This window comes from Fonsecaea nubica (genome assembly GCF_001646965.1).
Source record: "Fonsecaea nubica strain CBS 269.64 chromosome Unknown Scaff40, whole genome shotgun sequence".
In the NCBI taxonomy this organism is placed as follows: Eukaryota; Fungi; Ascomycota; class Eurotiomycetes; order Chaetothyriales; family Herpotrichiellaceae; genus Fonsecaea; species Fonsecaea nubica.
Genome location: NW_019173713.1, coordinates 119936 through 134879, shown reverse-complemented (window position 1 = coordinate 134879; position 14944 = coordinate 119936). Strand labels below are relative to the sequence as shown.

At 54.4% G+C, this 14944-nt stretch overlaps 7 protein-coding genes across 7 annotated transcripts; 3 read left to right on the top strand and 4 right to left on the bottom strand.

The window, feature by feature from the left end:
* Window positions 1–33: 33 nt before the first annotated feature.
* On the bottom strand, window positions 34–1889 carry AYO20_06386 (hypothetical protein; the record flags this gene model as incomplete). The annotated part of the gene is made up of 7 exons (XM_022644677.1): window positions 34–49; window positions 105–145; window positions 197–262; window positions 313–884; window positions 957–1282; window positions 1375–1456; window positions 1517–1889. 7 exons carry the CDS (start codon window positions 1887–1889, stop codon window positions 34–36), a joined length of 1476 nt encoding a protein of 491 aa, XP_022499345.1.
* Window positions 1890–2867: 978 nt separating this feature from the next.
* On the top strand, window positions 2868–5051 carry AYO20_06385 (hypothetical protein; the record flags this gene model as incomplete). Its single annotated transcript, XM_022644676.1, has 1 exon — window positions 2868–5051. The coding sequence occupies one exon, from the start codon at window positions 2868–2870 to the stop codon at window positions 5049–5051; it is 2184 nt and encodes a 727-aa protein (XP_022499344.1).
* Window positions 5052–5211: 160 nt separating this feature from the next.
* Window positions 5212–7108, bottom strand: AYO20_06384 (hypothetical protein; the record flags this gene model as incomplete). Its single annotated transcript, XM_022644675.1, has 2 exons — window positions 5212–5350; window positions 5421–7108. The coding sequence occupies 2 exons, from the start codon at window positions 7106–7108 to the stop codon at window positions 5212–5214; spliced, it is 1827 nt and encodes a 608-aa protein (XP_022499343.1).
* A 1035-nt stretch (window positions 7109–8143) lies between these two features.
* Window positions 8144–9002, top strand: AYO20_06383 (hypothetical protein; the record flags this gene model as incomplete). Its single annotated transcript, XM_022644674.1, has 2 exons — window positions 8144–8735; window positions 8815–9002. 2 exons carry the CDS (start codon window positions 8144–8146, stop codon window positions 9000–9002), a joined length of 780 nt encoding a protein of 259 aa, XP_022499342.1.
* Window positions 9003–9772: 770 nt separating this feature from the next.
* AYO20_06382 (hypothetical protein) lies at window positions 9773–10735 on the top strand (the record flags this gene model as incomplete). Its single annotated transcript, XM_022644673.1, has 1 exon — window positions 9773–10735. The coding sequence occupies one exon, from the start codon at window positions 9773–9775 to the stop codon at window positions 10733–10735; it is 963 nt and encodes a 320-aa protein (XP_022499341.1).
* Window positions 10736–11021: 286 nt separating this feature from the next.
* AYO20_06381 (hypothetical protein) lies at window positions 11022–12172 on the bottom strand (the record flags this gene model as incomplete). Its single annotated transcript, XM_022644672.1, has 3 exons — window positions 11022–11578; window positions 11656–11991; window positions 12076–12172. 3 exons carry the CDS (start codon window positions 12170–12172, stop codon window positions 11022–11024), a joined length of 990 nt encoding a protein of 329 aa, XP_022499340.1.
* A 635-nt stretch (window positions 12173–12807) lies between these two features.
* On the bottom strand, window positions 12808–14463 carry AYO20_06380 (hypothetical protein; the record flags this gene model as incomplete). The annotated part of the gene is made up of 1 exon (XM_022644671.1): window positions 12808–14463. The coding sequence occupies one exon, from the start codon at window positions 14461–14463 to the stop codon at window positions 12808–12810; it is 1656 nt and encodes a 551-aa protein (XP_022499339.1).
* Window positions 14464–14944: the final 481 nt, after the last annotated feature.

Genomic DNA, 14944 nt, shown 5'->3' with positions numbered 1-14944 from the left:
TCATTGACAGCAACTTTTCTCTCCACGATTCTCTCAGGTCGATCGCATGCTGGACATCAGTGGTCAATAGCGCTCTAAACTATATATATATATATGCAACTTACTTGATAAGGATTGTTTTGGTCTCTGTGAACGATCGGAGAACCTGGAAGTGATCAGCAAAGCCATCCTGGCCATGTGCAAGTGGGCCACTTACGTCCATTCCAAACTCACGGCCCATTCCGGACGCTTTTATACCACCAAAGGGCACTTGGATGTTGAGCTGCCACGTTCAGTAATATGCCTGCTCAGAGGTGTTATTCTTCGACTCACGATACTGGCGCAATTGACGCCCACAATGCCAGCCTCTAGCTTGGACGAGAAGCGCAGCGCCCTAGTGATGTCCCTCGTGAATACTCCGGACATTAGCCCATATTCTGTGTCATTGGCTTTCTGAATGACCTCTTCCTCTGTGTCAAATGTGCTGATCACCGACACTGGGCCAAAGACTTCGTCCGTCAGGATTTCAGCCTTGGGCTTCGGGTTCACAAACACAGTCGGCTCAATGAAGCAGCCGGTCTTGCCGATCGAATTCCCCCCTACCAAGAGCTCGGCCTCCCCTGCCTTGGCCCGATCGATCATGCCCCGGACTTTTTCAAACGCAAGCTTGTCGACCAGAGGGCCGTAGGCTGTGTCGGGGTCAAAGGGATCCCCCATGTGCTTTGCCGCTTCTCTCATCTTGTCGACATATCTCTTGATGAATTCGTCGGCGATCGATCTCTGGACGTACAACCGCGAAGCGGCAATACATATCTGGCCACTCCGAGCCATAATGGCCCTGAGGGCCCATTCGACAGCGTTGTCCAGATTGGCGTCCTCGAAAATGACATTCGACCCTTTCCCTCCTGTTCCAAGTCATCAGTGGGAAAGGGAGAACTTGTACTGGCATAAGTCTACCGAAGAGAGAGGGGACTCACCCAGTTCCAATGTCACGCGTTTCAGGTTGCTTTGTGCGGCAGCCGCCTGGATTTTCCTACCCGTCGCAACGCTGCCCGTGAAACTGATCTTGCGGACACGCATATGCTTGGAAAAGAGCTCGCCTGTCTTTCCCGGTCCAGTGACAACCTGGACCACCCCCTTGGGAATCCCTGCCTGCTCTATGAGTGGAGCCAGCGCAAGAGAGGCCAAGGGTGTCTTCTCTGATGGTTTGATGATCATGACATTCCCAGTCACCAGGGCAGGGGCGACCTTATGGAAGAACGTGGCCACTGGGGAATTGAACGGACAGATTCCTACGCAAACCCTGTTTGTCTAGATGTCAGTAGATGACCCTCTTTTTGGTGGGAAAGTGATGCGTTGTGGCAAGGACATGTCCTTCCCAAAGTCAAGTATTACCCAAGGGGCTCGTTTTTCACAATCTTCACAAAGCCGTCGTCATCAGGGAGGTAATCGCCCTTGAACTTGTCACACCAGCCGGCTGGGAGCATGTCAATGAGTCTCCGCGCATAGTAACAAGTTTCGGTCCAATTGCACTCACACATATAACGAAGTCCGTTGACGATATAATTCTTCTCTCGAGTTGGAATGAGCGACACCGGATGGCCGCCCGTGAGGGTATCGAGGCGAAGCAGCTCTTCCAGGTGCTCGTCTAAGATCTCAGACAGCCTATACAAACAACGAGCTCGGTCTGCCGATGTGAATCGACTCCATTCGCCGTGGAATGCTGCCTCAGCATGGCGTACGGCGGTATCGACATCCCCCTGGGTCCCTACTGGCACGCGATTAGACACTATCGTATCATCTGCCGGATTGCGAACGGTGAAGACCTCGTCGGTGCTGGGCTTGACGTATTCGCCATTGATATAGAACTTGGTCAGTTCGCTGGGCTGAGGCACCTTGAACGATGTCATCTTGCATTCGGCAAGTACAAGTAGTGTGATGAACTATGGGACAGGTCCTCCTCCTCGAGCTTGTGCGCGCGTCCTGTTTTACATGTATATACAAGGCGGTAGGGCGTTGAATCAGCTATGTGCCTAGGGACTGGGAGACATGCCCCCCTCTTCATCACCACTACATTCCGGGGGATTCAACGCCACTTCGATGAGAGGGAAATGCTCTGTAAGTCGATATCGCGGGGGGGGTTGAGGTCAGCGCCTTCGGACGATTCGGAGGTGCAGTATGTGAATAGATCGGATGGAGCCTCCGACTCGGAACTTTGGCTTTACCGGCTAGTGCTGAGATTCAGACTTCACCCATCCTCGCAAGCCTCGGCACCGTCTCTCGGTGAGATAAAGTCAATCACATGTTCTGTATAGACTGTAGACTACGCCCTCTCGTTTGCAGGTGCAAGACTAAGCGAGACTAATGTCCGCATTTCCGATCTTCGTCTACTGCAAGGGCATGCAATAAGCACCGACTGGGGTGGGCCGTAGTATTGCGAGCAGCGTCTTGCTTCTGCCTTCCCGCTCCCCGCCCCAAGAACATTGGAGTCCCCATACTCCCCCACCCCCAGATCACGGTTTCCTCCTTGCCTCCTTGGGCGATTATCACGCGGCCGGGATTGCCAGAATTCCGTGGCCGACTCACTCATGTCAATCTAGTCGTAGCGTCAGTGAAATTCAAGAGATATACCCAGCAAGGAGACTTTGTCGAGTCTTGACTGATTGAGCCTCAATCCCTGGACATTGTGGTCCACCTGAGTTCCATGCTGGAAGCAATAGAACCCCTAACCATCGACTAACACGTGAAAATCTCCTACACCCCCTCGGGTTAAAGCATTCTCCTCTGGAGCAGGCTAAAGCAACCTTCTTCGTTTGTCGGAATTGGACTTTTGTCAGGTTCTGATACCGTCTCTTGGCTACTCTTTGCCGGCTTCACCACCAACAATAATGCAGGAGGATCAGCTGTCGAGGTTGGCATGCGATCGGTGCTATCGGCGAAAGGCACGCTGTGATAGAATCCTGCCATCCTGCTCCACCTGTATACATGCTGGGACGGCATGCTGTTACAATTCTCGAGGTGGCCTGGCGACCACCCGCGGGGAAGTCCCAGAGAATGTGGCACGTCGTCTGCGGCAGCTGGAGAACAAAAACCGCATTTTGTCCAAGCAGCTTCGGGAGGCCCAGCAAGCTGCACGAGCAGCCGAAGAGTCAGCGCCCGGCGTGGCCTTGGACGCCACGGCCGAGATGATCGACATACCGGACGACAACCACGAAGGTGCGGATAGGAGCGAGGCCGAAAACGACAACGAGGTCGCCAAAGAAGTCTACTCCCTCTCCCTCCACGCCGGTCGGCCCAGGCAGTACCTGGGCTCAGCCAGTGGTGCTATTCTAGCAAGTCTCTTCACTCTTCATCGTCGACCCAGCCGCCGGGGCAGCGAGTCTAACATCAATGACGACGTCCCCGACGACGACGAGGATGAAGACTATTTTCATCGGTTGGCCGCCATCAGGGGACAGAGGTGCAGCGTCCCAGAGGTGGCCAAACCCGTGCTGCCAACAGAAACAATTGCACGGCATCTTTTGGCTGCATACTTGTCGCACGATCATCTCGCCTTCCCTTACCTTCACCCAAAAAAGCTGATCAGCACTCTAAATTCCGTGTACACGGAAGAAAAATACTACGAATCTCATCCTGTGGAAGCAGTTATTCTGGATATGATCTTCGCAATTGCCACTGTTCAAGTCCACAGATTCTCCTGGCAATCACTCCCTGACGCCGAGACGTACCATGAGCGTGCAATCTCGAAATTGGGCGCCGTCTTAGAGGCTGGAGGGTTCGTTGCTCTACAGACACTCATGCTCCTTTGTCAATACAGGATGTTGAGTGTATCCTACAGTACTTCAGCGAGTCTATGGCACCTGCTAGGCATGGCAACGAGACTAGGCATTGAGCTGGGCCTTTATCGCGAAGCCGTCTATCGTATGCCTGCCGGCCTCTCACCCGCCGACGAGGACCACGTAAGACAGGAGCTCGACATAAAGCGTCGCTGCTTCTGGTCCCTTTTCCAGATGGACAGAATCGTCAGTAACACCCTGGGTCGACCCGTCTCGATCAACCTTCTCGAGATAGACACAGAACATCCGTCAGTTGAGGACGACGCGGATCCCAATTGGGGCCCGTCGCCGTCGGTGGACGGTATGCTACAGTATCCTCACTGGCCGGCCAACACCAAAATATTCAACCACATCACCTGGCACCGCATTATTACCGGCAAAATCCTGTCCGAGCTACATAATGTGCCCAAGAATCGGATACCAGACGCCCAGACCAGCCTCACCATCAAAAGCCAACTCGCGGAAGAATTAGACCAGTGGAGAGCCGGTGTTGCCTCGTTGCCTCTGGTAGATTATTCTTCCACCAGGACAAAAGACAAATCCAACTACCGAACGCGAGAGTGGTACAATCTCCTCTATCACAACTGCATTCTGATGTTACATCGCCCGATCCACTCCCTGCAGGATATCCCTCCAACGTCTGAAGTCCTCACCCAGATTTACTATTCGTCCCAACAGTCCATATCATCCTATGCGGAGCTGCACAAAGCCCGCAAGATCAACTATGCCTGGATCACCTTGCACGCCGTCTTCGTCGTAGGGCTCTCGTACGTATACGCGCTCCGGACTCATTTCTGGAACAGGAAATGTGAAACACAGGGCCAGGTGGACGGGCTGCCTCCGGCTCGCCGGGCCTTGGTGACCCCTGAGCCGAGCATCAGCCAAATCGTCAGTGACATGAGAGCGTGTTCGACCGTGCTGGTGGCCCTCTCCGAACGGTGGAACACGGGCAGAGGCTGTCACGAGGTCTTTGCCAGACTTTCTGACGCTGTGCTGAGTGACGCGTCCGAGTACTTTATGGGCACCAAGACTCACGCTTTGTCCCCGCAGAACCAGGGAGGCAGACACGCTCTTTCGAGCGAGCAGGTCCCCCTGCAGTCCTCTTGGCCTTTGGGCAATACCGACATCGACCACAGCTACCAAGACTATTTCTCAGGGTTTCAGGAGCTATTTGGCGATCAATACGACGATAATTCCTTTCTCAACCCACAGCTTGGCTGGAACTTTGAGTTGTGATTCCCCGTTTTGCAAGTTCGGACTCCTGGGACCAAAGGGGGTAAGGTAACTGATGAAGGCTCTGTCTATGTGTTGACTTGTTGACGATTATCGTTTTCCTTCTAACAAAAAAGTTCGACATCTGTCTTTGAACTGTGTTTCTTCCCCTCTTCTCCGGACCCTATGAGATGCGGCCGCGATCAAGGAACTTCAGAGGCACGTCTACAAAGCGGCTCCTCAGGAACTCGCCAATGCCTTTACCCAGCCCGTCAATACGTTCCGAAGAGGCGATGCCTCCTGATAGATTGTCCAGTATTCGACTATCAAGACAAGTCAGGTACACTGATATTAAGGGAAGGGGAACGTGGCTGATCGGGGAACGGCACTTACAAATGCACGGCTTTGATGCCCTCGAATTCCACCCGTTCGATCCGTCTCGACGTGTCGCCGTTGAACCAATCGTCCCCGAGAAGTAGCTTGAGTCTCTCTACGGTCAGAAACGTCTTGAGCCATTCGTATTCGTCGTCGTATGGAGTGCGAGAGAAGAAGCCAATGTTCGAATTGTCAGCTTTATCGCCCGACCGAGCGTGGACGATCGATCCCAATGGGGCTTTTCTTGTCCGCCCGAAGCTCGTCAAGTCGACCGGGCTGGCCGTCTCGTAGGATGGGCGGACACGCGGGTATTCCACCGTCCTTTGTGGAGGGGCAATGTCGAAGAGACGGCCCGAGTCTTCGAGCTCTACTTGGACCTTGACGCTGTCCTGGGCGATGAGGGCCGGAAACATCTCCATGAACGGCCTGGGGTCCATGGTCCGAAAGTCCAAGTTCATGTGGTAGCCCGGGTAGGCCTGCATGCGCAAGGCATAGATGGGGATCTTGAACTTGACGGGGCCGATGTCCTCGAGGTTTCGGGCTTGCGCAAAGATGCGGAAGAAGACCGTGCCGGCCTGTTGACTGACGGGGTCTTCAGGTGACGTGCCGTAGAGTTCAATACTCAGCTTGCTGAACCTGTGGTCCTTAAAGATGTGGTCGAGCTGCTGTCTCATCATCTTCACCTTGTCTTGGACGTCGAGGCCGTTGAGATAGAAGGTTGCCTCGGCTTGATACCCTCCGGGAGCGGTGAACATGACCTTGGTCGTCGGTGGCGGTGGAAGACCTTTGATCCCCGAAACGCGGATTCGGTCGCGCACGTCGGGAGACTCGGCCTCGACCTTGATCTGGGACAGGTCGGCCACGACGTCCGGGTTCAGGTAGAGGTGGCCTTGAAGTTCGTAGAGGATCTGCGCCCGCACAGTGTCTTCTGTGACGCGGCCACCACCGACCCGGAGCGTTGTGATGACAGACTCCCCTCGGCCGTTGATCTCGGCGATCGGAAACGTGAGGTCGACCAAGTCGTCGAGTATCTCTTTGAACCCGGTGAAGTTGGCGCCCGTCACATACGGCCCGCACTCGGTGAGGTGTCCCGCGACTAGAGCACCCGCGAGGGCGTCATAGTCGTCTTCGGTCCACTGAAAGTGCCAGGCCGAGACCCCCATGAGCGGCGACGCATCTGTACATCGCCCGCAGATGACGATTTGGGCGCCGAGATCGAGCGCCTTGACGATTCCCCGGCAGCCAATGTATGCGACGCCGCAGATAGGCTTGAGCTCCCAGTCATCCAACCTCTTTTCTTCGTGGTCGAGGTGTCTGAGATTCTGGTCGATCTGACCTACGACGTCGGGGATGTCGTCACCGAGCACGGCCGCAATGGACACATCGTACCCTCTCAGCTTGCACAGCCTGCGAACCTCCCGTGCGAGCGACCTTGTGTTTAGTGCCCCGGCGTTGGTGACCACCTTGAGCCCCTGCGCCACGATGTCGTCGAGGCACTCTTCCAGTTGTTCCAAGAAGCCCCTTTCATAGCCCAGATCGGGGTTCTGCTGCTTCAAGATGGCATTCCAGGCAATGTTCATCTCCGAGAGCCAGTCCCCGATGATCACGTCGACGTTGCCGTGTTGGACCATCCGGGCCATGGCGTGCGGGTTGTCGCCCGTCGTGGACGAGACGCTCCCAATGCGGAGGATCGGCTTCGAAATCATCTTGGACACAGCTAACGTGGTCGCGGTCGTGATCGTGATCGTCGTCTTTGTGGAGAGGATCTTCGTAGTGTGCACACCCTGAGAAAATCCAGATCACATGTGTCCACAACGCAGCGACTTGTGATCACAGATCAGAAGAATCATCAGAGACCGGGTTCCAAATGCATGGCAATATGAATCTGAGAAGACAATGCTTAGCGGACTGCGCCGAAAAGTGCTTCACTTAGCAATGTCTGCCACTGGTTGACACAAGCCATGATCACTTGACGGGATGGCATGCTGTTTTCAATATCCCGGTCCTCAAGTGGCAGATTGCAGCCGTTCCTCCGCGAGTTCCGGATCCCAATCCATCCCCATCCACCCAGCCAATGGCTTGACGGATCGATGTTCGGAGCATTGGATAAGGCTCCTCTCAAAAGAGGTAGATAGCTAGGCATGCGGAGTATATTCCGAGGAAGAAGAGTCCGTCGTCCTTTCCTCTCTCGCACAATGGGATGTTTCCCTCATGGTTCGGTGTATTTCCGGCATGCAGACAAAGTAAACTGTAGCTCCTTCGCCCCCTCAGCCATACAGGACCCCGAGTGAAGCTCTTAGAGCACTCTTCGCGGAAGGGGTGAATTGAATGGCTCAAGTCTGACTCGGCCACGTGACTCGCATCCCCGGGACTAACTGTTTTAGGAAAAAGAAGCGGAGCGTCTTCGGTGGAGTCTCGATTTCACCATCCAACAACTCAGCACATCCCCAGCAACATCCCACCTTCTTCACCCGGGAAGAGGAAGGCGGAAGTCTCGAAGCGTGATCACAGTCCTCAAGGACCGGAGGATCTCCTCCTGTCATCACCTTTTGTTTTTTTTTATCGAGTCTTTCGACACCTTCGTGCAATTGATGTATACAAGCCAGCCCGGGCAAGGAATAATTAAGAAGCATTCTGTCACAAACTTGAACTATCTGCCGAGAAATCAACACAGTCAAGGTGTGTGAGTCTCAAGCCTGACTCATTCCAAGCCACCACAAGTATCCTTTTCTTTCTCCGACATGAACGTCGACGGCAAGGTCTTTGCAGTGACGGGGGCAGGCTCAGGGATGGGAGCCGCCATCGTGCACCTTCTGGCTCGACGGGGTGCGCGTGCAGTGGCCGCCAGCGACATCTCGGCGAAGGGGCTCGAGACCCTCAAAAGCTCTGTCGCTCAACTCAATCTAGGCACTGAAATTCACACGACGGTCTTGGACGTAACATCGTCAGATGCTGTAGAGAACTGGATCCAGGACACAGTCGCCACCTTCGGGGATCTTCATGGTGCAGTCAATTCGGCAGGACTGGCACAGACAATTGGCGCTCGTCAGTCACCGGCCATCCTGGAAGAGGCAGACGCGTCGTGGAAGCGGGTCTGGGGAGTCAATCTCGACGGCGTTTTCTATTGCACACGTGCTCAGATTCGCGCGATGAAGGCGCTCGGAAAACCCAAAAGCGACCGTGCCATTGTGAATATCGCCAGCATGGCTTCACTGAAGCATGATCCCGACGTCTATGCATACCGGTCCTCCAAAGCCGCCAATGCCCATTTCACGCAGAGTGTGGCGAAGGACGTCTCAAAATTTGGGATCAGAGTCAATGCCGTATCTCCTGGTATGTCACGTCGCCCCCAACACACTCTACCAGAATTGTCAAAGTACACTGACACTCTTTCTTTTCTTTTCTGCACTAGGGTCGACCGCAACCCCCATGTTGCGGGAGTTTACTGGCGGTAAAGACGCCCAACTGGACGACTGGAAAAGCCGAGGGTGGGAGGTCATCGAGCCGGACGATGTCGCTCGCGTGGTGGTCTGGCTCCTGAGTGAGGACTCGAGATCTGTGTTTGGAGCCAACATCAATATTGGCGCTGCTTTACCCTAGACCAAACCGTGGCGGCAATGCCAACAAATATCTCTACAAGCGAGAATCGCCCCATATAGTTTGCCACGTCCACGGTCGGCGCACGTCCGTTATGGCCAACTTGTAAATATCAAGCGCGTGGATTTCTATTTACTAATCTACGTACGAAATGCGGCACATGAATGGAACGAGGATGAGCTCTGTGTGCGAAAAACCTATCAACATTGTCACTGCGTCTTGGCCTGTATCTGGCTGGCTCTAGAGACTATTTTCTCTAATATGCGGCTCATCCGGTTCCTCAACCCCGCTGTTGCTGCGTATACTTGGACAGAAATTTTTTTTCACCCATGTCCCTCGGAAAACAAAGCAGTTTCACCAGCCATCCGCAAAACACCAGCCAGGGCGTATTAGTCAGGGTCTCTGGCATTTAGGACTTTGGCGGACAACAATGCAGTCCTAAGCCTCCGGTGTCCGATACTTCACAATGACTTCCCAGTGTTGAACCGAGTTCGGCCGAGCTGCTGGCCAGCCAAGTCTTGGAACTCGTGTTGCTTCTTCCCATTATCGTGAGAAGTAAACGGGTTCCCGCTCCATCTTTGGGCGGCGGTCGAATGCCGCAGCCGAATCACCTCATCGAGGCACAAGCTAAAGGCATCCCTTCTCGGTAAGGTCCATCTTCCCCGCTTGGGTGCCCGTCACACGGGGTAATCTTCCACGACTTCAAAAACGTCTGAGGAGAAAGAAGGCTTCACCCCCTCCAACATCGACACAACTACACAAGCGCAGCCAACATGCCTCTTGTGCTGGATCCCGAGTTCGCCAAAGTGTTGGAGCCATTGCTCCCCACCCTGGCAAATGCCCCAAAGGTTGCTGTAGGAGATGTCGTGGGAAGGCGCCAGGCGCTGGACACCTTCTTCGGCCCCGTGTACCACGCGTATCCCGACCCAGACGAGGTCGCCGAGGAGAAACATCACGTCAAGTCTAGCGACGGCTTCGAAGTCCCCATCTATCGCTTCATCAAAAAGGGTGCGCCTACCACAGGCTCAGTATCAGCCGTCTACTATGTGCACGGCGGGGGGTACATCGCCATGGACGTGGCCATCTACCGTAAGAAGATCAAGGACCTTGTCTCCCGGTCCGGCGTCCAGATCTTCACCCCAGATTTCAGACTCGCGCCCGAAGCACCTTATCCCCTCCCCATCGAGGACATCTGGGCCGGGTTACAGGATTTGAGCCGCAACGCCACAAAATACGGTGTTGACCCGGCCCGCATTGCCATCATGGGCGACAGTGGCGGCGGCGGCCTCGCAGCGGGTCTTGGATTGAAGGCCAGAGATGAAGGTCTGAGCCCACCTCTGGCCAAGCAGATCCTGGTGTATCCCATGGTGGACGATCGCAACACCAAGCCCATTAAAGCGCTGGAGCCATTTGCAACCTGGACCATCGATGACAACATCACTGGCTGGCAGGCATACCTGAGCGGCAAAGCAGGCGCACCTGATGTTCCGTACTACGCTGCGGCGGCACGCGTACAATCGGTCGAAGGCCTCCCGCCGACTTACATTGACGTGGGAGACTTGGATATATTCCGTGACGAGGACATCGAATACGCCCGCCGTATCGCGGCCGCCAATATCCAGACTGAGCTCCATGTATATCCAGGTGTGCCCCACGGCTTTGATCTGGTGGCGAAAGATATCTCTGCGACTGTGAATGCAATGGCGAACCGAGTTCGAGCGATACAGTCGATTTAATGGACGGACGACGGGTGAATATGGTCAAAGCCCGCCGTGCATAGAGTATCATACAGGCACTAAGAGCCCTGTGAACCACTCCACCTTACGGAGAGATAGTGCAGATATAAGATCGTATGGAGAGTCTCAAAGGGAGAAAGTTTACTGATTGACATCCCTTCTCGCGCTTCCCTGTACCATGGCAAACTATATACGTCCTTTCTTTGGCAAATGAGCGCAACGTTGAGTCCATGCATTTATTTTATAGCACGTAGCATTGTAGATATCTATGACTGTTTCCCCACACCTAGAGAATCGCAATGACATTGGGTGGCGTGCCGACTCCGCCAACCACATGAAGAGGCGCGCTGGAGAGGAAAAAGGACCACTGTCCGCGCTCTCGACAGACCTCTGCTAGGCGCTCGAGATCCCACAGCTCGCCGATCGGCGTGCCCCAGTGGACAAGAAGCCACTCGTGGAGCCGCACGGTGCCGGGCTCGAGAAACGGGATCGGGGTGACCTCGAACCCGAGCGTGTCGGTCGCCACGGCGGCGAAATGGTGATTCCAGATCCACTTGGCACTCTCTTCTGTGGCTTCGAGGCCGATGAATGCGCCCCTTTTCGAAGCGGCTTCTTGCTCCTCGATACTGGCGTGGACATGCCAGTCGGTGAATCCCGTGCGGAGAATGAGGATGTCCCCGTCGCGCAGGTGCGTCTTTTGATGCTTCAGCACCGATTCCACCTCCTCCGTGGTGATGACGGTGGCCGCAGGGATGGTGACGGGGGGTTGCCCGGTTTGTTGGCGCCAGCCATGGTAGTCGACGAGGACGCCGTGTCCAACGATGCCGCCGCGCTGTACCCACTCTGTCGGGGGATGAAGTGAGAATCGTTGTTTTCCAGAGTGAGCGGGTTCAATGGAGAAAGGGGGGAGAAAGATATACTGTGAATGCCCAGCCTTCCATCTTCCAGCTTCTCGTCAATGTCCCGATGCTTGACTCCTCCGTAGTAGATGCCCGACTCTTGCAGTCCGATATGTCGCAGTCCGTCCCACTGGGAACTGCTCTGCGTGTTCAAGGTCAGGACATCGTCGTGGGCGACAATCTCCAGCTCGGTGCCCTTGAGGCGCTCCTTGAAGTCGATGATCCGGTGGTTGAACCCTTGTCTTCCGGCGCCCAAATGGTTGAAATGGTTCAAGGGAAGATCCAATTGCACTGTGACACCCGCCTTGATCTCCCTGGAAGCCTCCAAGATGACATCTGGGGTCAAGTAGTTGAGAGCTACAAATTGTTTCACACACATACACATACAATCAGCCACTGCCACCCATGGTTTTCTTGCCGAACCCGGTTGTCAAAACTCACTTCCTAGTTCGTCCTGCTCTCCCCAGAGCCCCCATGCATTGCCCTGAGGCTGCCCCTCGGTTTTGGGCAGAGAGTCGAAATCGGGATACACTGGCATCTTAATTCTCAGCAGAGACGGCTCGGGCTCTTCTTCTCTGATACACGAATCGTGGTTTGAGGAAAGGGTTTCTTTTGGGGAACGACCTGCTAGTCAATTTTCCTCAGTCTGGTTTCTGAGGAACGGCCACACCAAGACGCCATGAGTAGTCTGGGACAAGGACCGCTCCGCTTCCAAGGCAAGTAGGAAGAATCCATTTTCCGCCTAGCCTAACGGACGACATACTAGGACATACGCAATGTGCCCTCGTCCCACGTCCAGCAAAGCCCATCACCACCGCGACTTCGGACTCCGCTCTCCGATGTCCCTCCTTCCCCTTTCCCGTCAAACCTCCGCCCCGGCCCCGGATCCCACGAAAACTCAGATGCCCCCTCCTTCCAAGCCACCCGAGGGTGTTATTTGCTCCTGTCCTTAGGGTAACTCCGACAACCTGGCCCGTCGCCCCAACCTTTGAGCTCTCACGCCTTCTCTTTGAACGATCGGAGCAGTCGATTTCCTTGGCTGGTGGCTGATTAGTCCACACTGGGAGTCAAGCGGGGACAGAAAATGTGTACATGTACTAGGTATATGCGTGCATGTATATATGTGTTATGTATACATCTGCTCTAGAGGATTCGATCCCTGATATTCAAAGACTAGCTCAGATTGAATCCTTCATAGCCAGCCGCGGTGCAAGCTTTCAAGAGGGTCTCGTAGTGTGCCAACCCACCCATATAGTTGAGGGCCTCACGGGGCTTCCCTGGCACATTGTCACCCATGTACCAGGTATTGGCCTTGACCATGAGGGTTTCGGCAGTCACGTCATTGTTGACCTTTCTCCATTTCTCCTCTGCCGCCCGAGTCGCGTCAATCCTGGTGTAGCGATGTCGCTTCATCTCCTCGAGAAGGCCCGCGATCCAGTCACCTTGGACTTCCGAGATTCGCGGCCCAATCGCGAATCCAGTCGGCGCCTGAGGCCCGTACATGAACAGCATATTGGGAAATCCGGCAGTGGCGATCCCAAGCTGCGTGGATGTGCCTGCTGCCCACTTATCGACGAGTTTCTGGCCATCAATGCCCGTGATATCGATCTGCAGTAGGCTACCTGTGACCGCGTCGAAACCCGTGGCGAGGACCAAAATATCAAGCTCAACCTCTTGACCCCCAGTGAGTTTTACGGTGGTAGGTGTAATCTCGGCGATTGGGTTTTGCTTGACGTTGTATAGATCAACATTCTTCTGGTGGAAGACTTCAAAGTAACGCGTTTCCAACGATGGCCTCTTCGTTCCCCACGGATTCTCAGGCTCGAGCGGTGCGAGATTCTCGATCAATTCTGGATCTAGACCTGCCAGTCTAGCCCGGGTCTTGTTCACCCAGAAGTCATACATGGCACGGTTCACGACGGGGTTCTTGAGAATGTCCTTGTAGTTGTGCAGCCAGAGGGTAAAGCCCCCGACCTTCCACTGTGACTCCCAGTACGCGATGCGCTCTTCGGGCGTGTCATCTTCCGAGGCTTTGGTCAAGAACTCATAGTCGAAGCCGCCAAAGGTCGATCGGATGTGCTTGAATATGGCTGGGAAGTCCTTCTTTGCGTCAATCTGCTTCTGGACTGTCTTCTCGTCGTAGGTCTCCTGGACCATAGGTAGAGAGAGATTGGCAGTGCGTTGGAAAATCGTCAGATGTTCAACCAGGGGTGCAATCTCCTGGATCACCTGAACACCGCTCGCCCCTGTGCCGATAATGCCCACCTTCTTTCCTTTAACGTCGACCCCTTCCTTGGGCCACAGTGCCGTATGGTATGCTTGGCCCTTGAAGGTCTCCAGCCCTTTGATTTTTGGTATATACGGCTTCGCAGCGAAACCTGTTGCTAGCAGAAGAAACGGGGCTTTGGCGACATAGCCTTTGTTAGTAACGGCTGTCCAGGTGTTTGACTTCTCATCAAAATCGGCCTTGACGACGGCGTTGTCGAATAGAATGTCCTTTTGGAGATCCCACTTCTTGTCAACATGCTCAAAGTACTTGACCAATTCGTCGCGGGCTGGGAACCGCTCCTTCCAAGTCCAGTCCTCCCATAATTCCTTTGCAGCGAACTCATAAAACGGCCAGTGCGTGTCGACACGCGCTCCTGGGTACGAGTTCCACCACCAAATTCCGCCAAACCATTTCCCGGCTTCGAGGACTTTCACTTTGTATCCCAATTTGCGTAGCGTATGCAAGAGATAAATGCCGCCAAAGCCCGCACCGACAATGACGGCGTCAAACTCTTCGGCTTTTGAGCTCCCGTTCACCCCCACTGTTCCATCTGCCAACATTTCGGGACTTAAGATGCACGATATTCAAGGGAGTAGTCTTGATTCTTAGGTGGTAAAATCAAACAGAGAGAGAGAGAGAGGCGAGCACAACTTGAACACAGTTTCAGGATGTCTCGACCACAACAATCAGCCGGACCATCCAGACAGACTGCCGAGAGTGAACATGTCCCTATATAGGCCACTGGACACCAGCACAATCGTAGACTCGTCAATGTCCGAGAGCTTGGCCACACTGGTTGTAGTCCTGACCAGGAGTAGGTTGCGGAGCACGTCCGAACCCTCCAGGCCGAGCCTTCGACCTTTACATACATGCTTGCAAGATCGAAGCCGATGGTGTTTGGAGGTGGTCTGAGGTCTCAAGGTGTGGATGGAATACCTTCGCTTCCAAGGGTCTTCCCCTATCAGCCAAACGTGGTCAGCGGTTTCGACCACATCGGAGCTGGAGTCCGACTTTGGGACGGAGACTCGGAGGTTATGAATG